The following is a 27258-nucleotide window of genomic DNA, read 5'->3' as shown; positions in this document are numbered from 1 at the left end:
GTTGCTGAGCAGGAGGGTTCACCTGCCATTCATTGCTGCCTTCTCTTCTGTGGGGAGGAGCCTGCTTTGTGCTGCATGTAAAGGATGAGACTGAGGACCTGACCCAGGATAAAACTATCTAGGCAGGCAAAAAAAGAACAAAACAATGTGTTTTAGCCTGGATCAGTTCTCAAGCCTTCATTGCATACTGATAGGTGAGTGGTTGTCAGTCCTGTAGCAGGTATTTGTACAAGCAGCTCGGCATTAGGGACAACAGGACAGCCTCTCTTAGCAGCACTGACCTGTTACACCAGTTTTAGGCTAATATGCTGTAAAGTGTTTTTTAAGTTTGTCCACTGTCATCAGTGGTCACTGATGTGACTCTTTGCTGGGGTCTAAGCACATGTTCTCTTGCTTGTGCTGGTATAGTGCAGAGTGGGTTTTGCAAACTGTTCTCGCTGTTAAGAGAAATACCAACATAACCATTGCCTAAAGCTTCACTTTGGGTACTGGGCTCGAGACAGTACTGCCACAAGACCAAGAAGTGAGAACTTGGGTGCTGCTGGGCAGATCACTGACACCTTGAAGGCATCTCACTGCAGTGGAGTCCTGTTTGATAGGATATAAAAGCATGGTTTCAAATGTGTCTGATTTTGAGGGTGGCTGAAAGTGGAATGACCTCAAAAGGTCCCTGGCCATCCTTTTGCCTGACCTTGCTAGAAGACTTGGAAAGTCCAAAAGCTTTTTCATGTTGCTGCTTTAGTGATTAATTAGTTCATCAGTTTGTGTGTTAATTACAGTGACATTTTTCTGCTCATTAGTTGGATTATGGAAAGTTTCTGAGTCTGGGTGGGATGGTAAGTAATGCAACCTTTTTGGCCAAGGGAAGGATGATTTCAAACTTCAGAACACTGGATTTCAGTGATGGCTTTGGGTACTGTGGAAAAAATGTTTCTATCCACTATAGAAAATGTAGCTGGTAAGTGCTTTGAGGGTAGGATAAATGTCTTTTACTCTAAACAAACTTGTGATGATGCCCACACTTTGGATGAGGAATTTTAAACTGGATCCTTCTTCTAGAAGGTTGTATATTGTGTTAATTAATGTAAAGCTCTTGCTGCTGACAGAGGGGTATAAATATTATATACTTTGTATAATGTCCTTCATGGGGTGGCTGAAAAGGCTTAACCCAGAGCCTCTTAAGCAGGGCAGTGTACATGAGCAAAGGCCAACTGCTTTTACTTATACTTTTTTGTAATTATTTCATGTCCTCCTTATAATTTTGCAACACTGATTTGGAATCTGAGCTTGACATTAACTTTTCATGGACATTTGAGATGAGCTTGTCTGAGGTAGGCATTGCCTTCTAAACTCATATGGCAGATCTACACCTTTCTGTTTTTCTTGATTCCTTTGCTTATTAGCATTTGAAAGCTGTGGTTGCTTTGAGGCTAGCCCATGTGTGATGTCTTGAGCCTTAAGGAGCAGACTGTGCAATTCTCACTGTATAGCACCTGCTTTTTTCCTCGCTTGGTGACTTCTACTCTCAGCATAAACTCCTGTCAGAAATGAAAAGCCACAAAACAAGACTGCCCCAAGGTCTGAAGTTTAGCAGGGAAGTAAAATAAGTCATATTGCAGTAAGGGAGGTTCTTCCCAAATTCTTCTCAACATGGGTGATCCAGTACTGGAACAGATTGCTCAGGGAGGTTGAGCAATCTCTGTCCTCAGAGTTAGTCAGATCTTGCCAGAACACAGTTGTGAGCAACTGGCCTAACTGGCCCTGTGCCGAGTGTAAAGTTGGACCACTAACCTCCAAAGGTCCTTTCCAACCTAACCCATTTGATTTTAGAGAGCAGTCTCTTCACTGCATGGTCAAATGGTAAAAGAAGCAAGAAACCTTGTTTTCTTTGAGTGCACTGTGCTATATGTTAACTCCAGGTCCAACTGCTAAAGATGCTGAGTACAGCACTTATTTAAATCAGTGGGAGCTTGTGGTGCTCGGCAAAACTAGAGGACTCACAGTATGTGTTGCTGCAGATGCCCAGTATTGTCTGCTGCCTGTGAACTTACCAGTAAATTGGATCCTGCTGATGAGATCCAACTATGCAACTCAGTCATTTGTGAGAAGAAACCATTCTCAGTATGATTAATGCTGCGGTTGATGATGGGGACAGAAAGCGCTGCTTTGGATAATGCCTATAATGGCATATTCCCCTGTGTGTATGTTTAAAGGAAGAGTCTATGGTTATGAAACTGAGGGCATTTAAGAGGCAGTTAATGACAAGTGAAAATGATAGCTAGGGTAGATTAATTGTTAAATGAATTGTGCCTGCACTTGCTGTCATTTAACACGGTATTGGTGTAATTGTAACTATGATGTTATATAGCAGGAAGGCATCAGGAAACAATACTGTGCCCTTAGGTTCAGGTCGGAGGAGTTTAAAGGCTTAGCCATCAGGAGGTTGTTTTATTCAAGTGTAGCAATCTTTTTGCTGTGGGTTTGTGTGAGGTTTTTTTTGCCTTCCTCTGGAGTACCAAAATCTGTACTTTGATTAATTTTGCTTTTATAAGAATTTTTTTTTCCCATGCTCTTGTTGACAGTGCAGTAAAGCAGTATTTTCTCGTAATCACTTTCATGTGAGTTTTGTTTTAAATGTGTTTGGAATGAGATGACACTAACTGAACCTGGTCTGGATCATAGCTCATGGTTTTATTTTTTTATTATTATTCTTTTACCTCCCTTTATATCCAGGACTATTTATTTAACTTCAGTGTGGCATGGGGCTACTTTACATTCATGCGTTCCATCTGAGCAGAGCATAAGGAAAATTATCAGGATGGAAGAGGACTGAAAGCAGCCAGGCATATGTCTCATCCTGTCATTACTCTGAAGAAACCTGTCTTTTGAATTGATTTGGAGTGACAGTGTGGCAGAAAGGCACTAGCAGAACCTGTACATCTCTAGCAAGATTTTTTTCACATGTGGCCCATAGCCTCACTTGAGTGAACTTTGTGTGGTTTCTAGATGAAGTGAAATGTTGTCACACATCTTTTGGTAAAGTTTAGTGGACCCTGTTAAGATTTAGATGCACTGAATGGTTCTTAGGGCCCTGTTTTTCTGTTTGATAAGTTTTTTATTTTTTTAAAGCATGTGCTGTGTTTGGAGGGGAATCAGTTTGGGCCTGAGGATACCTAGAGGATGTGAGCGTTGATTGCTTTCAGCCTGCTAATCTTTGTGATCCAAACTGTGCATCAAGCAGAAGAACAGAAACAGCCTCTACACAGTAAGATGGGAAAATACTCAATAGAAAGCTTTTCCTAGGAAGAGAAGGCGGCCTTCAAATTCATCTTCTAGAAAGATAAACCTAGATGGAGACAGGTGCAGACACAAGCAACAAGAATCATGATTTCCTTCCAAAGCACACACAATCCAGCAAAATGAAAATGCGTGGTCACTACTAATGTAGCAGGAAACAGAAGCGATGTTAGGACAGTTTCTGAAGCTACAGGGCATTTTTTAATGTGAAGGAATGGGCAGGGGGTATCATGAATAAATAAAAGTTGGAAGTGAAACTTTAAACATTTCTAACATAAAAAGCATTGAGGGTCTGGGGCAGCCTTGTGATCAGTTAGAATGATGCAATCTAAACTGATCTAATTTAATTTAAGACTAGTCAGGGAACGATTATCTTGTAGCTGAGAGTATGAGAGGGTGGAGAGAGCCAGAATCCCAGACTTGCACCATTAGGAGCCCAGGTAAGAGATGACTGGTAAGGCTCTCAATGAGCAAGGGCTGATATTTATATTTTTTTATATATTTTATTTTCTTTATTTCTATATTCCCCCCTAGCCCCATCACTGCTGTTACCAGACCCAGGGCATTACAGAGTTGAGTCAGATCGGATTGGTCAGTGGATTAGGACATGATTCAAATAGTCTGGTAAATACCATTGTAGTGTTTTCTAAAGTATAAGGCTTGCAAAAACTTGTAGTTGCTTTTTGTAAGTTACTTGCTTCCTGCATCAATGATTCAGAACCTATTAGTGTTAATAGGCTAGCTGGTTCAAAAAGACTGATGCCACTCCCTCCTGTCAGTCAGGGATCACTTCTACACTGAAGGAAGACTGTAAATGTCTTCTGTAAAATTCAGGGGCTGGCTGACAAATTGCAGTTTAGAGTACATTACAGATGATGAATGTGATCTCCTTAAAGGGAAATCTATTCGTTTGACTTAGTGCTCTTACGATTAATTGCTTGCCAGATTAAATTGCTCCATAAAACGCATGCTACTTTATTCGATCTCATCATGATGAGATTAGCTAGGCTATGTTGGTTCTTTGTATGTTAATTACAATGGTATTTTCTTCTTCAATTTAATTATTAAATTGTTTAGCACAGCATGCTTTCTCCTGGCCTCAGGAAAGATATCTGTATTTTTTTTCTTTTTTGACCACTGTTTTATAATCTTACTACCCTTTTTTCCAGTATTCTGGGTTTCCTTTATAGAAGTATCACGTGCTGTAGAGGATACATTCTGAGATTTTTCTGTGTTTTCTTTGGAGTGCTGCTGGAACACAGGAATGATACTAACCTTGCGTATGTTCACCATGCGACACTCTAGGGTGAGGAATGAGAAACACCTGAACTGAAGCTGTGGAGGCAAATTTCCAGAGTTGTCACCCAGACAGGGATTTATCTGGGTACTAAAGCTCAGCTTTCTGCTTCTGCTGAAAAGTGTAAAGCTCACAGAGTGAACAGGATGTTTGCTTTTTTGTCTCACCTGAAAAATCAATGTTATAGCAGTTCAGTATTCTCTGTGCTGGTGAAGTTTCAGGGCAGATTTGGAGGCAAGACCCATGCGTGCTTTCCCCGTTCTCAGACACCTTCTCTGTACTTGCTGACCGTACATACCCAAGACTTCCCCGCCCCCCCAAAAACCTATGAAATGGAAACACAAGCAGCTGACCAGTACCAGAATTGTGGTAACAGCCTAAAATTATTGAAGGAGGCCAACAGTAAATAACTTAAGAAAAATTTAAGAAAAAGATATTTTAAGTTCTCATTATAAAACTTGCCCCAGCCTTCAGGATATTAGTTCATTCTACCTTCATCAGTCAGGGACTCAACCATGTGTACAACTACCCCCGACACACGTGCACAAAATAACCCCTATCCTTTTGCAATGCTGAGCCTGGGATTCGCATATAACCAAATGTTCCCCACAGCAAGATTACGGCGGCTTTATTGTAAAGCTTTTGGGTTTCTTTATTTTCTTTCTTTCTTTCCTGTTTATGCTGCTATACCACTCTAGATGAAATATTTAATATGCACCAACTAAACTGTTAGTTGTGGTTTAAAATAGTTCAAGTCTGGGTCTAAAGTGGAGCTTCCCTCTTACCCAGCTATATCATCTTTTTATTTTTTTAATTTACTTCTCACCGCCCCTCTCCCTCAGTAAATAGTGTATTATCTTCCTTTGGAATTGATTCCCAAAGGCAAGATAATTTTTTGTATTAATTAACCTAGTCTCTTATTTGCTGTGTATCCAGAGCTTAGAAAATTCACACAGGTGTGGCAGAACTAGGAAGGTTTCAGAAAGGGCCAGCAAAACGACTGGAGGTATGGAAACAGGTATGTGAAAAAGAATATTTATATACATTACAAGTCTTCAGGCTAGAAGAGAGATGGCACAGAATATACCAGTTTGTAACAAATACTAAACATCATAGAGAAGACGAAGAGGAGCTACAAGAAGAGGGTGCATCAGAAGATCAAATAAGCTCAAACCAGAGCGATACTGCTTCATGCAAAACTTAGTTTGTGGAGTACCTAAAAGGTTATGTGAATTTAAAGCAATGATTATACAAATTAGTGAAAGAAAATTCCATCATGGTTTACTGATCATTCCGATAATCACCTCTGCCTTACATAGCATCTTGAACTGCCTGTGGCTGGAAATAGGAGTTCTTTCTGGGGCAGTATAATTTTATTCTTGTCTGGTTTTATACTGTTACCTGAGATCCCATTTCTAGACACTTCTGAAGTTAGGACACTGAACTGGCCTTTGCTACCTGACTCAGTATGGCAATTTTTAATGTTTGCATAAATTTTATCCATCAGCAGCTTCTCAGCAATCAGCTGTTTGCTTCAGAGCCTTTACCAAGGGTAAGGCAACATACTTTCAGGACTGAAGTATTGCGTTTTACTTACAATCACCCCTCTAGGTTATACATGTGCTTTGTTAAATCTGTTACTACTTGCAAGTCAAAAAGGCGGAATTCCCACTTTTTTAGGTGTCTGTAAGGTCACTACATTTTGACCCACATCAGCTTTGTATACAGAGGAGATCATCTCCAAGCCCTTCTGTGGCTTTCTGCTTCTGCTTGTGTGTGCGCAGGAAATGTTGTCCTTGGTAATTTAGAAGAGGGATGTCTAAGGAAGAAGACTATACTTTCTTATGAGCTAGTCTTCCGTCTAGCAGCCTTTTGCTCTTTTCTGGGAGTGGCAGAGAAGTGTGTCATTTTCTGGAGGACTGGTGGAGAGGATGTTTAACCATGGATGATTTTTCTTCCCTCATGATTTTACTTTAGAATCTCAGTTGTCATCTTCACTGTTCCTTTTTTCTCCAGAAAGAACTCCTAGAGAGCTGTCAGGATCATGAACTCATAAGTCTCATGAAAGTAAAACCTGTGTCAGCTGAGCAAGGCATGATTTTAATCAAGACTAACAGGATTTTTTGTCTTTTCTTGCTTGCTAGCCCTGTTTCAAATGTAACAGTTGGGAAAAAGGTCTTCATAAGTTCAATAGCTTATTGTTTGTCAGCTAAAGAAGGCTGAGTTGGTGGGACCTTTTGAGATTTCCTTGATTTAAAAAAAAAATTAAAAAATTAAAGGCTGTGGGTGTAGGGGGGTTTAAATTTTGTTAAGGGAACTAATCCTTTTACTGAGCCTTCATAGAGCAAGGAATTGAGCAGGGATGTAATCCTTTTCTTCTGCAGGTGACTGTTCTAAAGGAAGTTCATGTTGGATAATTTATCTTTCATTCCTTTTTCCTTCTGGCTACTGCAGATCCCCATGCACTGCTCTATAAATAGATGTTTAAAAGGTTCTTTTGCCAAAATCTCTGAAGACAAACTTCAATTTCACTAAATCAAAAAAAACCCCAAACCACCCAGTTATGAATTCTCAGTGCACAAGTTAGATGGGTTAGGAAAACAAACAGATCAGGGCGGGAGATCTCTGCTGTAAGTGCCTCAAATAATGATCTGTTCCATGTGAGGAGCATTTAAAGATCAGCCAAGGTGAATTCAAAGAGCATTATCTGGAAACAGGCAGATGTGAAACCATGTATCTTACTGTCACCTGCCATCCCATGTGGGCCCAGCTGTGGGCTACATCTGTATGGAGGTGGGGAGGGTCTTTCCCTCGCTGAGGAACTAAGGGTTTGTGTCTCCAGCTGGTTCTCCTGCCCGGTGGTGATTTTGCACACCAGTTCTGCCCCTCGATGGGTGCTGCCTACAACAAGCACCAACATGGCAGAAGCTGAGTAGCGTCGTCTTTGGAGTACGCTGCTGACCTGACTGAGTGCCAGACTGAACTTGCCTCCCATCCGTTCCTTCCCCAGTCCATGGTGCCTCTGACAGGGAAAGCCATCTGTGTTACGGCCTTTTCATCTTAGCCTGGGGAGGGAGCTGAAACAGCTATGGTATTGCTTGCAGTCTGATGTGAAGTAGTTTAAGTGACCTACTGGGTGCAGACCTAGCCCTGGCTGTTTATCCTCTCAATGAGGCAGGTACAGTACTCACTGCAAGGTTGGGTGCTGAGGGTGCCTCCAATTCTCAACTTTGTAAGCAAACCTCTCCTCCTGTGTTACCAGTTATTCAGTTGAAAGCGTTTGTTCGGTGTGGAACGATGCTGCTATGGAACCCTACCAAGGCCCCATCTGCTAAGAGCTTGTATTGATTTGTGTCTTAGTTTATGAAAGCCTTCAAATCTTCTTGTGTAAATGCCATAAATAATGCAGATGTACTAGGTAAAATAAGCTGTAGGAACATCGCAGAAATCATTTTGATCTGGGTTGAACTGAGCTAATCTAATCGTAGTTAAGAGTTTCTCAATACCTGTGAAGCAAAAAGTGTGTCATCTTAGTCTAGCTTAATGTATTAGTTCGGTACACAGGGGTGGGAAGGTATTAATCAAGTGGTAATCAACTTTATAAAACAAGAGCTTTTAACATTAAAATATTACAAAACTTCATGTGAAACTATTTTAAATCATATATATCTAACCACCCAGTAGAAGTACAGTAAAATCCAGCCCTGCACCTGTGACTTATCTGCATAATCCTCACATTTGTATGCCTCTGTCAGAAGGATTGCAGTGCTTCAGAGGCTATATGTATATATACTAAATAAATAATTTTAGCCACTCATAGCAAACAGCCATTTTGTGCTAGCAACGTTGCAGAATGCATTTTAGTAGGGGACATTGATGAATAATTTGTCCTTTTGAGATTCTGTGGGCTTTAGGGCACCAAAATGTATTTCAGGTTGGACTAGGTCCAGATCTGTATGAGAACTCCTTGGCAATCTTGTACAAAGTATATGGGAGTTTTAGAGGTGACCTGGTTTTAGAAATTTAATTGGATTTTTGCTCTATTTTGTCTGCTATGTGTAAAGAAAGCAAAAAGGTAGAGGGATGTGGTATTTGTTAGATTGTTCTGTTAGAAATATCCAGAATATCGAGGCTGATTTTTCTTCAACGTGGTCTGTGGTCATGGCGGCTTGGGTTCTCTGCATTGGAGAGATCAACTGATGGACAGTGGTTCCCGCAGAGGAGACAGAATGTATTTGTATGCTCATAAATTCAATCTAATCAATGTTTCCCTGGCAGTTACTTGATGTTAGTTACCACAGTTGCAAGATGAAGAATGTGTTTACATGCTATTAGCATTGTTAATTGAGAGGAAACATGGATACAGCCTATTTTCAGAGCTGGGACTTGTCTTCCTGTCACTTTTCTGCACTTGATGGCCCCGAAACTGCTGATGTGATCAAATACCATATTGCAGACTACAGCTATAAGACAATTTCAGAACTCACTAGTTCTGCTTCAAATTGCTCAGTGTCAAGCACGTTGTCTTGGCTAAAGCAGACAAACCATATGAACCATGTTGCCCATTGGCAGAGAGTTTTTAGGAATTTGGGGTCATGTCTCGGCCTTCGTTACCAAGAACTTGCAGAGCTCTTGAATGTCAGTGCAGGGGGAGACTTCAGAAGTCGTTGAGATTGCTGCTGGTCAGACTTGGCTTTAAATTTTCCCCATTGGTTCTCCAAGTATTGTTCGTTGACATGCATACCTTATAGCTTATTTGCACAACCAGAAAACTTGTGACAGTAGAGAGAAGAGGTATTTAAGAACCTTTGTATGTTAGTTTTATAGCACGAGTTACTGAAGTTTAATGAACATGTGAACCTTATAATGTCTCTTTTGGAGCTAGCAGCATGCATCAACAACAATGCTGCAGAATAAATCATGTGATAAAGCACTTGTTACGGAGCATCCCAGAAGGCGAGGATGTAGAAGGTAGGCTTCCTTAGGTGATTATGAAAATAGTGCTACATGTTTTTTCAATGATCAGAAAGGACAAAAGAATTTCTGATAAATTTTTCAAGTTACTGGAAGACTGGCAGAAGGTTAAATCATGGAAGTGGATGAGGCAATGTGATCTGAATTGCTTTTTAACCTGTCAGGCAGTGCAGCTCATGAAAAAGCAAGTGCCAGTCTGCAAAAGGGGCCTGTTCCTTGAAAAGCAGTGACTCATGAAGCATTGACTGGCAGCTTTACTCTGGGTCTCTCATGAAATGTTCAGCTAAAAAGGTTTATTTGACCCTTGAAAAAATAGCAGGAGCAGAAAGTGATTTTACGATCATATATATTTTGCACTTTTGCCTGGTGTCTATTTCAAAAAGTATATTGAAAAATTGGAGAAAGGACAGAGAAGCCTCAGTTATGAGAGGGTAGTAAAAAAGCTTTCAAGATTTCAGTATCTTAATCTTTAAAACAAAACCTGAGGTATGCTCTTCAAAGTGTTTGAGGAACTTTGAGAAGACAAAATGCCAAAACAGAAAAGGAACGTAAGTCTAGAACTGAAACCAAGCTGGAACTGCATACTGGGTACCCATTTTTTAATAGGTAATTAACCAATGTGGTAAACAACAGAAGGAATTGTGTTCTTCCCCTGTTTGTATCTCAACAGAATACCCTTGTGAAAGATGCTTTAGCTAGCTACTGGCAAGAGACTACATAGTGCAAGGATCATGTTGAAAAATGCAACAGCCTGTGATACACAGAAGTTCAAATAAGCTGATTTACTGACTTGCAGTTTCATGACAGACCGGATCAAAGATCTCATTTTGCATTTAAAACTTGGCAAATTCACTCTGGATTCCTATGCTTCAGGCTTGTATTTTTGCACTGAGAGATTTCTCCTCCTGTACACCAGCCTTAGACGTACTGACATTCATCCATGTAGCAATTAAACAGAAGGGCTGTCCTGAGACTTATTTCGAGGAGTTTTTGCCCCTAAGACCACAAGACAGGGACGAGATTCCAGAAGATGTCAGTGGGCTGCAAGCTTTTAATTTTTCTGTAGTTTTCAGTCACCATGATGGCTGTGCTCAGTGAGTAAGGGCCAGGATGGAGGAGTTGTGCTGCAAGGAAATGTGGAGAAGTAACTCATTAGTTTAACCTCCTGATAGGAATACCACTTTTGTGATTTATATTTTCAGCCATACACGTTTCAGTTTTTATATGGGAGCAGGGATTTTGTCCAATGGGTTTCAGAATGGCAAGAGTTTTTTACTAAGTTGTAATAGCAAAAGAAAGCTGAATGCCTCTGACACCAGAGAGTCTGGTTTTTAAGTCTATTTCTTACTTTAAAAATAAGTTTTTACTGAATGAGGTTTTCTCAGCCTTCCGTATTTAGTCGTGGAATTAAGGGACAGGAGCAGAAAATCATGCTGGGAATTGGCCTCAAACCCAGAGAAGGGTTAAATATGCTGTTTATTTTGGCAACTCCCCCCCCCCCCCCCCTAATACGTGTTTATTTTAGCGTTTGTGTTCTTAAACACTGGGATCTTGAGGATGCTTGAGTCTTTAGGTCAGGGTGTCAAGAGGCCCTGCTAGTCAGCTGCAGGGTCTGCAGCCTGGTGCTCCAAAGAGGCTACCATCCCTATGCGTGCAGGCACTCTGCAATTTGTGACTGGCGCTTTACGTGTAAAGGTAGGGCAGGAACTGAATCTTAATGATGCTCACCATCAGGAGAAAGTAAACTGTGCTGAACTCTGCCCCAGTCGAGCAGGCTGTGGTGAATCCCATCTCCTGCTCGAGCTGGAAGAGAACGTGACCTTTAGCAGCTAACTGTCTGACTGCAGTTTCCCCGAAACTGCTAAAAACACTTAAAAATGATGGTATGATTGATGATATGTTAAAACCCATTTAAGTAAACAGGAAAGGGAGTCAATACTTGATGCAGCACTCTATTACTGGGTCTGCGATTGGGTCATGAAGAGCTAGTCCGAGGGAGGATATAAAAAAGCCCAGTACAGCCTGATTTTGGAGCTTTCATTAGCTGCCCCAATGCGTGACTGCAGACAGTCTTGTAGGGACTACAATTCTGTCTTTGCTCTTTTCATGCCAACTCTTAATTCTGCTTGTTGAATAATGGCAGAGGTGTTTTGGGGCAGTAAGTCATTAAGGTTTGTTGATATTCAGCTTTGTTATTGCTATTCAGGAGGTTAAGCACTCTGTTTACTCCTGCTCTCCAGTGCCACTTGCATTGAGGCTGAGAGGTGCTTCGTTTCTCTGCGGTCTCTCCCTGTTCATCACTATGCAGAGTGAAGCCTTAGAAGTCACCTGAATATTAATTTTTCAGGCTTTCTGAGAATTGTGGGAAGTAAAGGTCAGGGAAAGTAGATTGGCTCCTATTAGGGCAGAATGGCAAACATGCTGAGCCACAAACAGGTGTGCCAGCCTGGAATAATACACCCCAGACTTGGTCGTGCTGTCAGCACCTCTGGCCTCAAGTCAGGGGCTTGTGGCCACATTTATCTTGCAGTGACTTTTTGTATAGAGCAGTTTGTGTGTCTCCGCTGAATGCAGAGATGCTGCATCTGAAGGCTTAGAGATCCATAAATCTTGAGATTAGTTTCCTACTCCGTGGCAAACTATTAGTCCTGACCATGTAGTGGGTCTGCGGTGTGTATATGTGCACTGTGCAATGAAATACTCTGTGCTGGAGCCAGGGGGTTTATTTTAGAGATAGATTAGAAAGAAATTGGATGTAGCCATTTTCCAGTGGAAGGCTGAAATCAAACCACTTTTCAGTATTTGCCAATTCTTATTTTGAAATATCCTCACTGCATTTTTTTTTTAATAGTTGGATGCTTTCAACACATATGATTTTTTTTTCATTTTTCTTTTTACAATTTTTCTCCTAAATAATCTGTTTCAAAATTGAACTGAAATCTTGAATTTTTTCCAGAGTTTTTGATCAATTCAAGTTAAGGATAAATATGAAATTTTAATGGAGAGGTTAAAGGTCATACAGTTTTATTTGGAATTTGAAACAAAGCCAGATTTCTAAATTTGAAATCCTTTATAAGAAAGGGATCTTCAACTCTGTTCTAATTTTGATCATATATCTTCTTGAGCATCACAGTGTGGCATGTCTGTGAAGCCAAATACAGCTCTGCCCTTTAAGTAGCGTTCAGGGTTCTTCCCCCCTCTCCCTTGTTTTTTGCTTTTTGGTGGTGTGGGTTTTTTTTCAGAAAGTGGTTTATGCAGTTTTCTTTTTTGCATGGTAAACATGTTGCCAAGCCGTGGTGCTCTCAAACTGGTAAGTGTCATTGCTTATTAGCATCAAATGGCACAGCCATATCCCTTTTGCTGTGTTGCTCAGCTAGCACATGTTGGTGTTTGTATTGCGTTTGGTGTCAAGGTTTTGGTGGCAGGGGGGGCTATGGGGGTGGTTTCTGTGAGGAGGTGCAAGAAGCTTCCCCTGTGTCTGATGGAGCCAACACCAGCCGGCTCCAACAATGACCCACCGCTGGCCAGGGCTGAGCCTATCAACGATGGTGGTAGCGTCTTCTGGGATAACATATTGAAGGCAAAAATATTGCTCTGCAGCTGGAGAGGAGTGAGAATATATGTGACAGCAACAGCTCTGCAGCCCCCCCAGGTCGGTGCAGGAGGAGGCCAGAGGGGCTCCAGGTGCTGGAGCAGGGGTTCCCCAGCAGCCCGTGGTGGAGCCCACGGTGAGGCAGGCTGTGCCCTCAGCCCGTGGAGGTCCGTGGTGGAGCAGATCCCCCCCTGAAGCCTGGGGAGGTTGATGGGGGAGCAGATCTGTCGTCGTCCCCCTGGAGGTCCATGGTGGAGCAGATCCCCACCTGCAGCCCATGGAGGACACCACACCAGAGCAGGTAGATGCCCACAGGGGCTGTGACCTGGTGGCAGCCCACAGTGAGCAGCTCCTGGGGGGCCAGGCTGGAGCTGGCTGGGCCTGAAGGACAGCACCCTATGGGGGGGACCCACACTGGAGCAGTGGGTGAAGAACCACAGCCTGTGGGAAGGACTCACGCTGGAGCAGTTCGTGGAGGACTGTCTCCTGTGGGAGAGACCCACGCTGGAGCAGGAGCAGAGTGTGAGGACCCTCCCCCTGCAGAGGAAGGAGCAGCAGGGACAGCTGTGATGGGCTGACCCAACCCATTCCCTGTCCCCCCGTGCTACTCCAGGGAGGCGGTAGGGAACTTGGGAGTAAAGTTAAGCCCAGGAAGAAGGGAGAAGTGTGGGGGGGAAGGTGTTTTTAAGATTTGGTTTTATTTTTCCTCGTCCTACTCTGATTTGAATGGTAATAAATTAAACTAATTTTCCCAAGTCAAATCTGTTTTGCCTGTGAAATAATTGCTGAGTGATCTCCAGGTCCTTACCTCCACCCATGAGCCTTTCGTTATATTTCCCATCCCCTGTCCAGCTGAGGAGGGCAGTGATGGAGCGGCTTTGGTGGACACCTGTATCCAGCCAGGGTCAACCCACCACAACTGTTAAAGCAGCAATTAATCCCTTTGATACTGAATGGGTTTGTAATCATGTGACCTGTTATTTAATAGAGTTCTCTGTTAACTTCCATTGTTTAATTCCTTTAGGAGTCTTGCAGCAGGCGAGGAAATTTTGCTATGCAAGCTAACTTACACAGCACTGGAGAGCTGGTGGCGAAGAATGCTTTTTAAATATAGTCAGGAAAATGATGACTTAAGCAAGTGCATTGTGGGTGAAGGGAAAACAGGGTTTGGTAGGTGAACAGTAAACAGCCTGATTGCTTTATGTTGCACTAACAGGTTTTCTGTTTCAAGTTTGACTAGTATTTTTGGAGCAAGATTTTTATAGTGTTTTACCTGGCAATAAATGCTGTATCAGTTAGGCTAGAGCAGTGTTTGATCTGTGTTAAATTGTCAGAAACTTTGAAGTGTGCACCTATCGATATTAAGTAACTATGCATATGCTCAGCATGAATACTAGCCAAGGTAACAGAAGCAATGCAAGGTTTTTTTCTCTTTAAATGTGGGGGAATCTGCAGTATCACTCACAGAAATGTGCAATAATTATTGGCAGTTTAAAGCTTTGCAATAGTGACCTGTATATATGCTGAATGCCTTTTTTTTGTAAGGTATGCCCGTTCTTCCATATGTCACAAAATGCTTAAATTGAGCAGCTTTCCCTTCATAACGTGTGGCAGCACTGTTACCTCAAATGTGTCTAGTGCTGAGATCATACTGCTAATGCTGGTTCACAAGCAATACCAGGAAAAAAGATCCTGGCCCCTTGCATGCAGGCAGAAGACTGGTGTAGTGGCTCAGAAATAGGACTCAGCCTGCAGCAGCAGTAGAGCAGGAAAGCAGCATTGCCTTCGGTCTTTGAATGGAAGAGCTAAAAAAGGAAGAATCAAATATCTTAATACAAGTAGTCATTGCTGCATTTTTGCCGATACAAGTGCAATGATAAAATGACAATTCCAGATTTCAACAGCTTTTAAATACTTGGATTGTTTCGGTGTTCGCTTGAGCAATTCTGAATCAAACAGAGCTTACAGAAATTAATTCAATCAAGTGTGGTGACTTCCTCTTTGGTATTAGTTACTTTGCAAATAGCTACAACGCATTTGACTCTTTACATCGTTTGCTTGTTTTTTCCAGGATTTTCATTTGATTATAGGTAACATTTTTTTAATGTGACCCCAGCTGTAGTTGCTGAATCTGGGAAGTTGTGCGGTCTTCCCCATCTGCTGAGTGTCTAACAACCTTGTCAGTGACAACTGAATCCATGGATGCTTTGTGTTTAAAGAGAAGGGCTGTGATAAAACACTGTCTGGGTTGCACAACTCGCAGGTTAGCCCAAGATCTGGAAGGTTTAATTGGAGGTGCGGGTTTAAGAATTGTGCAGCTTAAGCTTTGCAAAGAAACTAGCTTGAACTGTCCAAAGTTACTGCCCTGTTAGAACCAATGGACCTGTCCCGTGTGTAGTTGTGTATTAGCTATTGCAAGGAAAAAGCAGAGGCAAACCTTTAATGCTTTTCAAAAAGTCCAGGCCTCTTTTATTCATTGCAGATCCTCTGCCACCTGTTTCATATCACGTAACTGATTTTGCCTTGTGTTTTTGTGAGAGCCTTGGAAAATACTTTAAAACTTTTAAAGCATAAAAGGTATATCAATAACAGCACTGTAAGAGTTGGGCTTTTTCTTTAAGTTGATAAGAAAACATCAGCAATTAACTTCAAAATGTTTGGTGCTCCACTGTTTTAGATTGGAGAACCGTACTTCACTTTTGAAATAGAAAATGCACTTCACTGGCCTTGCTTTCAGTCACACCCATACAAAGAACAGAGCAGAAAAAATAAATGTTGGTATAAATTACAAAACCAAAGCTTTGTCAGAGAGGTGAGCACAGCTATGTATGTCAGGTATGATAATGGGTGAGAGGGGAGTGTGGGTGTTTCAGAAAAAAATAATTTTCTACTCCTCTGTGTGAGATGGACAGTTTGTCCCCAAACATTTGTCCTTCAACAGCCAATTCACCTGAATGGGTTTTGTCCACATCTGCCTGAAATCTGGTGCAGGATAGGATGTGCAAAATAAAAGTAAAAGCAAACACACACAAAAAACCCAACCCAACGTTGCTGAAGGGCTTCTGAAAAACTCTTGGTGTAGGCAGGCAATTAAAAAATTTGCCACTTATCACAGCCCAAACAATGAGTTAATGTCCAGTTCTCCTTTAGTCCCCACTGTTGTCCGATAACTGTGAGTCCATGCACACAGGCTCGTTAAAGTGTGGCATTTTACTCTGCAGTCACAATGGATTTAATACTTGCCTGTTGTCACTAAGTCGGTTGTTAACTTGTTCAGCTCCAATAAATCACTTGCTTTTGGTCATCACCCGTTAGATAATGGGAGCAGAGCATGAGATCTGCAGACAGGGGGATGGAGGGAGTTTGGCTTTCAGGGAGGCAGGTCTGGTTAGGGGAATTAAATAAGAAAGAAGATGAGTGCACATTAAATACTTACAGCAAAGGAGTTAGATATCTATGGTGAGGTGAAGCTCTCCACTGGTCTGGAAACCAGGCACACTATCTCAGGAAAACAGAATCTTAATCAACTACAGATCCTCCAGCCTTTCAGACGTGAAACAAATACCATAACAAGAGTACCATTCATTCCACTGTAATGCTGTTTGGCTCTACAGCTTTCCTTGGCATTGAAAACCAACTTCACCTTGTCCCAAGTGATGTGTGGTGACACCTTATTGAGGACGTGGTATTCACTTGGGGTGTGGGGATGGTGTCATCAGAGTCCGTACTTTAGTCTTGGTTCTGGATTTTGGAAGGCAAGGCATTGCTTTAGTTGCTTCCATCAGGCATTTATCAACAAATACGATTCTCATTTGCACCTGTCTGATAAGAAAATATTGTGAGGTTTGCAGTAACTTCTATTTTCAGAGGATTGGACTGTAAATAGTGGGTTTTGGTCGCCATGGTAGCTGGTAGTGTCTGAAAGGTTAAAATTGTAAACACTTTCAAATCTTCGTGGCTCTGCAGGTACAGCCATATCTGACACTTGGTGTAATTAAGTTAATTAAATATCATTGTGGCGCTCAGCTTCATTTCCTTTGTGAAGTAGATTGGACCGTAGTTGGTTCTTGCTTAGGCAATGTTCCTTCTCCCCTCTCTCTTAATGTCATTTGATATCCAGCTATTTCACGACTAGATTGTATTGTTCTAACCCTTTACTCGCTCAATCCAGACTAATGCTTCAGTGCCTGCCTTTCCCTCTGGGCCTTTTGTCACAGGCACAGGTTTTACTGTGAGTCGGTAGAATAAGGTGTTATGTGACCTAAAGAGAGAAGTCGCTGTCTTGTTGCCACTGTCTGCAAACAGGGTGTTCGGGGCCACATGCGATACCTGCTGGCTCATGCCTGATGAAATGGGGTAATGAGAGTTGTTTCTGCACACTGTAGATAATATGGGGCTGATGGCAAGTGTTCACTACGTTAATTAGACTAGCAGCCATACTTACTGCCTTTTTCAGAGAGCTTTAAAAGGTCCCAGTGGGATGCTTCATAAACTTTTTAAATTTCACTGTCTGCTTGGTATGTTTGGAAGCTGATGTGTGTAGTCAATACGGCATTCTGCACTAAATGCAACATACAAGAAGCTGGACTGTCTGCTTCCTTAAACATCCTGTGATAAAATACTAATTAAGATACTAATGAGCATAAAAGTAATTTAAAATATTTAAGGTTTTGATCCTGTTTGAGGTTTTGCAATGTCTTGTGTCTCAGGAGGCCTGGATGGCAGTCTAACGTGAATTATGAAGCAATGGGTAGATGCTGACCCACTTACAGTGCTTGCAGAGAATAATACTTGCCAGAAGTTCTTTTCTGAGGGTGACTCTGCAAACCTGTCTGATAAGCCATTGTCAAATGGTTATGTACACACACACACCCTTGTTTTGTTTTTTTCCTTACCTTCTGGATACATTGTTGTTTGTTTTGGAGAGCAGGTTGCCTTGTACTTGAGGGAGTTAAAAGTGGTCGTAGCTGAAGGGCTGTGCTTGCTGTTGAGGCAGTGTTTTTATGATATGTTTCATTGTTCTAAAACACCTGGCTACTAGGGAGTATTGTGCTGTTTGCATCAAAGAGCGCTTAGATACTGAAAGACCACAGCCTGTTTGATCTGTGGACTGTTTCTGCTTGTTTGGTACATCTTGAAGAACTTAGTCTGGACAAATGAATATATATGGGGTAAGAGGACTGGGTAACACATGCTGCAGAAAGGGTTGTTTAGACTCTGAAAAATATATTTCCATATTAATATCGTTTGTTACGGCTCTGTGCAGATATTGAGGCAAGGACCATGGCCTTAGAGCAGTAGGCACCTTCTAAAAGCCCATTTTAAGAAACCTGCTAAGGAGAGCTGCTCATTTTAGAAGCTGATTGACATTTCAAAATTGGTAACACAACTGTGGAAGCATAGCCATTGTGCCCAAAATCCCATATACTGGCATGTCACGGTCAGCTCTCACATCCTGAATGTCTTAGGCTGAGTTGCAGGTTCCTAGCACCCAGCAGCCCAAGCCCAGAGGGCAGACTCTGCATCTGTGACGTTTCCGTATTCTGTCAAACAGCACCAGTTCTGTTTGTAGGTAGAGGTGAGCAGGTATTGGATAACTGCTGCTCTCTGGAATTGAGGTGTAATGGAGGGTTGTTTTTTTTAATGCTTTCACTTTGGTAAAAGTAAACTCTCACTAGTAGCCAGGTGTTTTACAGCAATGAAATGTGCCATAAAATATGTCATTTGATCTCTCATAAATTACGTGAATGAGATGAGAAATGTATTACTTACCAAGTCTAAGATTTGTTTTAGAACAGTCAATAACAGATTAGCATAAGACTGGAAACACAGATCAGGTTGGTGCCCGGTGCTTCATTCCCAGTGCCTAGGCGATACTTTTTGCTTTGTCATTCATATCACTTCAACTAGCAGTGCCATCGGTTATGTATACTTAAAGAATTTTGATACCTACTTATTGTGAAAAGGGAACAGAAATGCATCTAGACTAGTTTCCAGTGATCACTGGCTGTGTGAAAATATGTGAGTGGATAAATTTCCATAGTTGTAGTGTCCAGTGAGGTTGTGCGACTGTCCCAAAAGAGTTAATTGCTCACCCACTAGGACTGACTTAGTCAAGAAGTCATTTAAGTGTGAGCATGGAGGTATTTGGTTTGCTTGGCTTAAATCATAGAATGGTTTGGGTTGGAAGGGACCCTAAAGATCATTTGTTTCCAACCCCGCTGCCATGGATAGGGACACCTTCCACTAGACAAGGTGGACATGATGTATAAAGATAAAATCAGCATATCTTGCAAGCCGTGATGGTATCAGGTTAGTATCCAGCAAACAAGTGGAAAGAGGCACTGTGGAGCTGCATGGCGGATCAGAAAGCACATCCTCTGCTGCTGCCCTTGCAGAGTGAGCCTTGGTAAAACTATGCCAAAAATTGAGGGATGCTCAGTTGGGGTGTGTGCACTCTTTTGTCTTTCCTTATTAAATAAATAGACCGTGTATCTCCCCCTGCCATGGAGCCTGTCATCGCAATCAATAGGTTTCAGTATGGCAGAACTGAACAGGTGTAGCACGCTTGTATCTTCTGTGAAATTGCAGCAGTGCTGACTCGGATATTTTCTGTGAGCTGTAAAGCAAGCGCTTTTGACTAAAATATCCTTTTGTCTTGGATTCTTCCCTGCAGTTTATTATTGTGTCTGGAAGATGCCTCCCACTGTGAGTTGTGGACTTTCAGCTTAATGTCAGTACTCATTAAACTGTAGGAGCAGAAAAAATTTAACAGACTGGAGCTAAACCACGGTAGAAGGAAGAATTTAGTGCACCATTCCAGGGGGTTTGCTTGCTTTTAATTGATGCACACAGCTTAGGTATGGCAGGTATGTGTACTTTATAGCAGTGCCTCATGGACATGTGTTATTAATCTAAACCCTCTCACCTCCTGCCAGGTGGGGCTGTACATGCGGAGTAACTCAATCTAATTGTTGCAGGCACTGAACAGATGGGGTTTTATTGTCTTGAGTGCTGGAAGTGCGTAAGAGAGCAATGCCAGCAGGATCCTTGCCCCAAACAGCAGCTTGCTGAGACACAGCTTGCTGCAGGAAGGCTGGCTTGTGGCTGGGAGTTTGCACAGGTCTCCAGCAGCCACGATCGTGATGGCATGAATGAGGGAAGGGGATAGGTGGTTTGTGTTCATTTTGGTCTCTGTGTTATGTGTAATTTACTTGCTGCCTTGTGCTTGAGCAGTTTCCAACATACCACATAGTAAAACATTCTGAGGTTTTTTCACCTTGTTGGTTTAAAACACTTTGTGGAGGTGATTGTTCTTAATCCCATTTTATAAAGGGAGAGGGAACTAGCGTGGCAAATCAGAGAAACTGGTAATTTATTGATTCCTGTTCCTGAACAATAACCACTGTACCTCAGGTCTCTTGTCTTATCACACTCCACTTCATAAAGCTGCTTTACTACAGCTACATCCTTTCCTGCTTCTGCCTGTTCCTAGCCTTTGTGGCACTATAAACTTAGTGCGTGCTGAGTATTTATCCATCTCAGATACTGTCGGTTTTTATTGCCAAGGGAAAGTGAACCGGCTGCCTTTGCCGTGCATTCAGCTTTACTCAATGAAGACAGAGGTGTGCCCACTGCTGCCCAGTGCACCGCACAGGCATGAGCATTCAGCTGAGAAGATGAAGTGTGTATAAAGTCACCCTTTGTTTCCTGTGAAGGACTACCAGCGAAATGTTGCTGCTTATCTGCTCCACTGTAACAGGATGTAGGAGGAAGCGAGCTTGTGGTGCTGCTTTTATTGTACAAGAAATGTTTGTGTATCCACAAGAATGTTTTTATGCCAGGCACTGCATACCAGACCAGTAAAGTAGGCGCAAAGACCAGGTTCATGCAGTGAATGATGGCTCAGCATTCCCATCTTTGTAATAAGCTTTGCAACCTTTTTGTTCTTCCTTTAGCCCTCTTTCAGCACCTCCAGAGTGCTTAATTTCACTACTCAGGACAAGAGGACAGTGTTGTCTTATGGGACTCTGGAAATGTAGCTGCTGTCAAGCAAGAGTTGGTATTAGACAGCTCATCTGCAATAACTTGATGGGGAGATTTTGGAGGTCAGAGAAAACATGCTGAAGAAGTGCTGCCAGCCTGAGCATAGTGATTTTGCTTTCCCTGCACACTGGACTCAGACCAGCTTGTTGTGAAGTTAAGGCTGGCAGGGTGGTGTTCCTTGCCATGGTGGGTGCACATGGGCTGGAAGATGCTAGGAATTACGAGATCAGTAGCTTAGTGTTGCTGATGCGTTTCACTTCTCACATGTGATGTTACAACTAGTAGCAAATTAAATTGAGGAATCTATTCAATCTTTTCCTTCTATGCATGCCATATTGGTTTTCATAGGAACCCTTTCCTGTCAGCAGACTCTGAATCTGCGGAACTTTTACTCTGAGCTTCTCTGAAGGACGGCACTGGTTGTTTCTGTTATTCAAGGAGTACCTCTAGGTAGTTTTTAAAGATTTTTATAGAAACAATTTTTTAAATGCTACTTCCTGGCTGGAGAGCTACTACAGCTGCTGCAGAAGCAAGCCCTGTTGCAGTGAAGACAGCAAGGGGGGAATGCAACTCACCTGAAGGTATACCTTCTCTCACCATAGCTCAAGGTGAGAGCTGCAGTGGAGTTGTCCCCATTTTAGGGAAAAAACCAAACAACTAATAGGGCCCGCATGGAGATACCCCTGCTTCTCACCCTTCAGCCTGTGTGTTTTGGGGAGAGGAAGGGGCTAGTAGCAGTCAGTTCAGGACTGGCCAATTATTGCAGCCTCAAGAACAGCCAAAGTAGAAACTTTCCACCAGTCAAGAGTTTTCCAGTTAACAGGGGACAGACTACGCTAGGGTCAGTTGCTGTTACTCCGATCATCTTTGTTCTGCAGTCTTTTCACCTCTGTTTTTCTTGATCCTGTCTGCCCTTTAGTCTCCTTTTTCCCAGTTCTGTACTTCTTCCTTCAGTATTCTTTCTGTCCTTGGTTTATTGCTAACCGAAATCTTTTGTGACACTCGGTAAGTAACAGCACTGTCGGGTTTTCTATTGCCACCGCTGTTCTCTGAGCTTTCCCTGTTCCCTTGCATTTGAGATCATTAGCTCTCTGGGATAAAGGCTTTCCACTGCTCTGTATTTGTACAATACCTTTTACAGCAGGGACCTGTTTTTATTGTCTAATAACATGATTAATACAGCTAGTACAAATAAATGATTCATTGGCACTTAGGTTCCTAAATGAGGGTGGAAACTTTGTATTTTTCCTGCAATCATTCTCTTCTTCCCAAAGGAATAAACAAATGCAACAAATATGCAATAAATGCATAAATACATAAATGCAAGTGTCCTAGGTTGTTCATCCCGAGGAAAATACAGGTTTGTTCGTATGTGTCTCTACATGGCTTCTGGGATCATGGTGTCTGGGTAGCTTGCTCTGTGAAGAGGAGCATGAAGAGGTCCTGGGAGATGTGTGTTTTTCTGAGAGCACTGGTATGCTAGTCTGTAAATAACTGTCACTGGGAGATTAAGGAATAAAGAATGTGGAGATCAATTGTGGCCTGCCTTTGAGTATTGACCATTAACCTCAAGACAACCTGCTGGGAGCCAGTTTTTAATTTCTGAACCACTGTTTCACTTTCTGCCTGTTCAGCATCCTTCCCGTGTTCAGTGACAGTCTCCTCTTGCCAGCTGACTGCTGAACTGTGGGTCTGTCAGAGGCGGCAGCATTTCTGAAGTGGTATCTCTCCATACATCTCTTAGTCTGTAGAGAATTGTGTCCCGAAAGCACTCTGAAACTTGTATAACAAATGATAGCCAGCCCCACTGAGGGACTTTGTGGTGTAGAAATAGGTAAGTGTACACACTATCAGCTAGTTGGGAGCTGTAGTGTTCTTTCAGTTGACTCTTTACCATTTCCTTGCTTTACAAACGCACTAAAGATGCAAGTGCTTCATAAATACCAAACACAAGGTTTTTATTTATATTTTTTTCTTTTTTTCTTTCATGATTGATATGAAGCTCTCGGAAGAGCACAGCATATCACACATCTTTTCCAAGTGATTTAACCACTCCCTTCCCTCTCCCCAAAGGTACTGGCTGATATCCCAATAATCAAGGCAATCACAGTGTAAAAATAAAACATTGCAAGGACTCAGATGTTACATTCTGGTGTGTGAACTAATGATGGCAAAGCCGCTGTTCTATCGTCCATAAGGGGGAGACTGTGCTTAAAAGCTCGGGTCCCTTCTTGTCTCTAAGATAAAATGCCTGTGGAGTGACAGCTTTGCAAAGTCAAATTCCAGCTGTTACTCAGTAGCCCAGGAGGCCAGTTGCCTCAAAGTATGACCCAGGGACAAGATGGATTTTGAGAGATGGAAGAGAAGTAGAGGCATATCAGAGCAGCTGATGCAGAAAGGTGCTGCTTCTGCATTGCAGCTTGGGCTGGGTAGCGATGGAATTTCTCTTAGCAGATCTGTGAGGAGGAGCTGTACCATGTGCAGAGCCTGGCCTTGGTGTAGCTTATGCTGGGCAGTAAGGAGCTGGCTACACAGAGCCAGGGTTCAATCCAAGCTCTTTATGCTTCTCTGCCCCAGGCTGGCTGCAGGTTCAGGAAAACAGCTCTGTAGAGAGTCGGGTTGGGAAGGAATTATTTGTAGTGAAAGAGCTCAGTTAAATTGAACAGGTGAACGTCGTCTTCTGGTTGCTGAGGAGTTGTCTCCATTTGCCTTTAGGGAAATGAGGAAGGAGACTTGAATTTTTTCTCTTCCTTAATGTCTGTTGATTCTTGCTGCAGCAGCAGCTGGTTGCTGGTTCTGCTTTCCCTGGGTGAATCCCAGCTGTGATTGCAGGTGCCGCTCCACTAGCTCAGATCCGAGCAGGGACTTGTAAGCAGGCAGCCCATGTTCAAGTGCTTCACAGCAGTGGATACAAATGAATGCTAAATCTGTTCCCTGGTAAATGTTGGAACCATGTGAGTGCACTGAACCCCTCTGAGCTGCCAAACCTTCTGTCAAGCCAGAAGTGAAGTTGTAAGTCTGTGTTCCCTTTTCTTTCAGTAGCTTGTAGTATGTCCTGTAGGAGTGTAAATATAACTCCAGCCAGGCATGAAACATGCAACTTGAAAGCCACCGTGTTTGAGAAGCTGTGTAATGGAGAGTGTGATTGTGACTTACAGGAGCTGCTTCTCTGGTTGGATTAAAATGGGAAGAGTCTGGTGTGTTGGTGAGGTGTGTGGCTGGGGATGTTGCAGTGAATCTGCAAGTTCTCTTTGGTGGTGGTGGTTGTTTTGGTTTTTTTCACTCTTCTCCTACTCCCTACACCTTGCACACTGTTTTTCTTTATCTATGTATTTAAAGAAGTAAGGATGCTTCCAGGTGGGTTTTCTTTCTACTAGTTCTGATTGGTACTACTGAATAGCGTTTATTCCTGGACCCCAGCACAGCTCTTAGCTGTGATGAGATCTGGAGAAAACAGCTGAAAGCCCTTCTGCAGGGGGAGGTGTGGGGAGGAGGGAACCCATTAGAGTACAGCAAAGGGAGCTGGAGTGAATTTTCATGCTGATGAATATGACAGTGAAAGCCCTGACTGCTGCTGCGGTGTAATTTGGCTGAGCAAGTGCTCTCCAGGCACCATCAGCACGCATCTGTGCTGAGCACTGACATGGGCTGTTCCCGTGATGAGCGTTTACCTCAGCAGTGGGTCTCGTGAGTAATAGCCCAACTAGACCAGTTGCAAACCCTAGCTCAGGGAGACTTTACTGTCTTGCTATTTGTCTTTTCAGCTGCACCTGACAAGCAGAGGAGAGCCAGAGGAAATACTCCAGCTGCAGTTGGAGTTTCCCCCCCCATTTACTGTTTTACTTTCAATTTTAGATTTCTCACCCCTGCTCTAGATTCACCTAGAAGGGAAGGGAGGTATGTTGGTGCAGGCAGTGAGAGAAATGAGGCAGAGAAGCAGGAGTTATCAGCATTACTGCTGCTGTGTTTGGGACACTGGCATTAAGTTACCTCTAGGGATCTAAATTGGGACTGAGGTCTAAAGTCATTATGGGAAGAAGCTAAAGCAGTGGCTGCAGTGATGGACAACTACAACATTTTAAACATAGCAGAGATCCAAAGCAATAAAACGTCAGCTTCAACACATCAGGCAGCAAAGTTCCATAGAGCAAACTGTTGGGTGATACTGATTTTGGAAGGGATAAAGAGATGCAGTTCCTGAGCAGGATGGGGCAGCAATGGCCAGGTGTGCTGTGTCTGCTGGAACGCTGAGCAATTTGCAGCCTGTTCCCAGCAAGGCAGCGATTCCCTCTGCCAGAGCGGTGGGCACAGCCCTGTACCTGCTGGGACGAGCGCACCCATGCTTAGGGCAGTGCCTGTGCCTGCAGTTTCCAGTGAGCCTGTGAGTGAATCTGCATTGGCCTCTCAGCAGGGAGCATGCCTTCGGCAGAGCAGGCAATAGAGTGGTGAGGGAGAAACTATTTCTTTCCACCTGCAGGTTCCACCTGCGCTGAGTCAGGCTGGTGGTGAATTTCTGCTGCATTCCTAAGCTGTTCCTGAGACCTCTGAAAATTTCCCTCCTTTGTTTCAGAGCCATCATCAATCACTTCAACCCGAAGATAGAGTCTTACGCTGCAGTGAATCACATATCACAGCTCTCTGAGGATCAGGTAAGCCAGGCGTGCAATGACCTCTTTCATATTGACCTCTGGAATATAGGTGTTTAGGAGTATGTTGTGCTCACTGATGATGTGGCAGCAGTGTGTGGGGTGAAAGCAGAACTCTTGTGCAGATGTGTTCAGATGTGCGTGAGAGGAAGCCTTGGCTTAGCCAATTTTACCATTGCGTACAGGCATCTTGGTCCAGCAAATGCTGAAAGATGGTTACAAACAATGAAAATAGGCAGCATTTTCAGCACGTGTGGTTGGGGACTGTTGAGGGTGCTGGTGTTTAGAATGGGGCAGGAAGTTTTTGGCAGAGAATTGTTGGGCTAGCTTGATTTTCTGTGATAGTGGGGGATGAGAACTGAGGCAACAGCTGGTAGAAATTTTCTAGTGTAATTGACTTCAGTTGTGTTAGATTTTGAAAAGATAAGGTTTTTAATGAAGAGGGTGATAGGGTTGGGTTTCCCTTCCTTAATTTAGCCTGATATGCTCTCTTCATGTCCTGCTTGTATTGCATAAATGTGTAAATGGCTTTTTGAAAATAGGCTACTGTGTGTGGTCTCAGGAACGGAGGAGATGGCCTGTTTCCCAAAATAAAATATTGGGATTATATGTTCATCATTCTTGGAGAGGTAAATGACTCTGCAGGAGCCTGTGGTGGACAAAATATGGAACTGCTGTGTGAACTGGGGGCATCATCCCAGACACAGCTGTGTCAACATCTCTGGACCTTCCAGAGAAAATACTTTGTATGCAGTCTAGACCAGACCTCATTTGAGTCACCTTAGATCACTCCTTCTACTCGATGGGATCCCTCACTCGTGCCTATTAAAAGGTCCTGAGCGTCTCTTGCTCTGCAACTCATTTCTCTTTCTGTCCATATCTTTACTTATTGCTTGTTGATACCCTTCCATACTTCCTACTAACCTTTTCATTTATTACCCTACTTGATCTGTAATATGTCACACCCCAAAGTCTCGGGTTGAATGCTGTACTGGTGCAGTGGGGGGAAAAAGTGTGGACCTTACTGCTTTTCATTCTCTTCTTGATATAACTGGATAGAAGATGACTGGTTTTAATTTACTGATTTTTTTTTTTTCTGCATTGTTCTGCCTCAGAGAGTCACTGTACCTACAGCTGTGCTTGGTGGTGGTTCCTGTTAGCAGTCCTCATTCATTGAGGATGCACTGATTGCCATCAACCCAGGCCCCTAAAAAAGAAAAGCCTTTGATAGCCCAATTTAAAACTGGAGGCTTGGATAGAGGGGAATGTTGTGTAGTCTTTGGGTTAGTCTGAGGAAAGAGATGAGCTTTTCACAGTCAGGTCTGTGTAGTATTCATCCCCCAGCAGTTCAGGGAGGTCAGGTTAAATCCTTTCTTCCGTGTGTGTTATTCTTTAAATAAAATCTC

General features: G+C 42.8%; 1 protein-coding gene across 2 annotated transcripts in view; it reads left to right on the top strand.

The window, feature by feature from the left end:
- The window catches only part of ARMH3 (armadillo like helical domain containing 3), a 128888-nt gene that overhangs the window by 67939 nt on the left and 33691 nt on the right, over positions 1-27258 (top strand). For both annotated transcript variants that reach the window (XM_056350844.1, XM_056350843.1), the window contains exon 24: positions 25777-25855. In XM_056350844.1, coding sequence (XP_056206819.1) covers positions 25777-25855 — 79 coding nt within the window. The remainder of the gene's footprint in view (positions 1-25776; positions 25856-27258) is intronic.

The sequence above is a fragment of the Falco biarmicus genome, chromosome 9 (assembly GCF_023638135.1).
Source record: "Falco biarmicus isolate bFalBia1 chromosome 9, bFalBia1.pri, whole genome shotgun sequence".
NCBI classification, from domain to species: Eukaryota; Metazoa; Chordata; class Aves; order Falconiformes; family Falconidae; genus Falco; species Falco biarmicus.
This window is presented reverse-complemented; position numbering and strand designations above follow the sequence as displayed.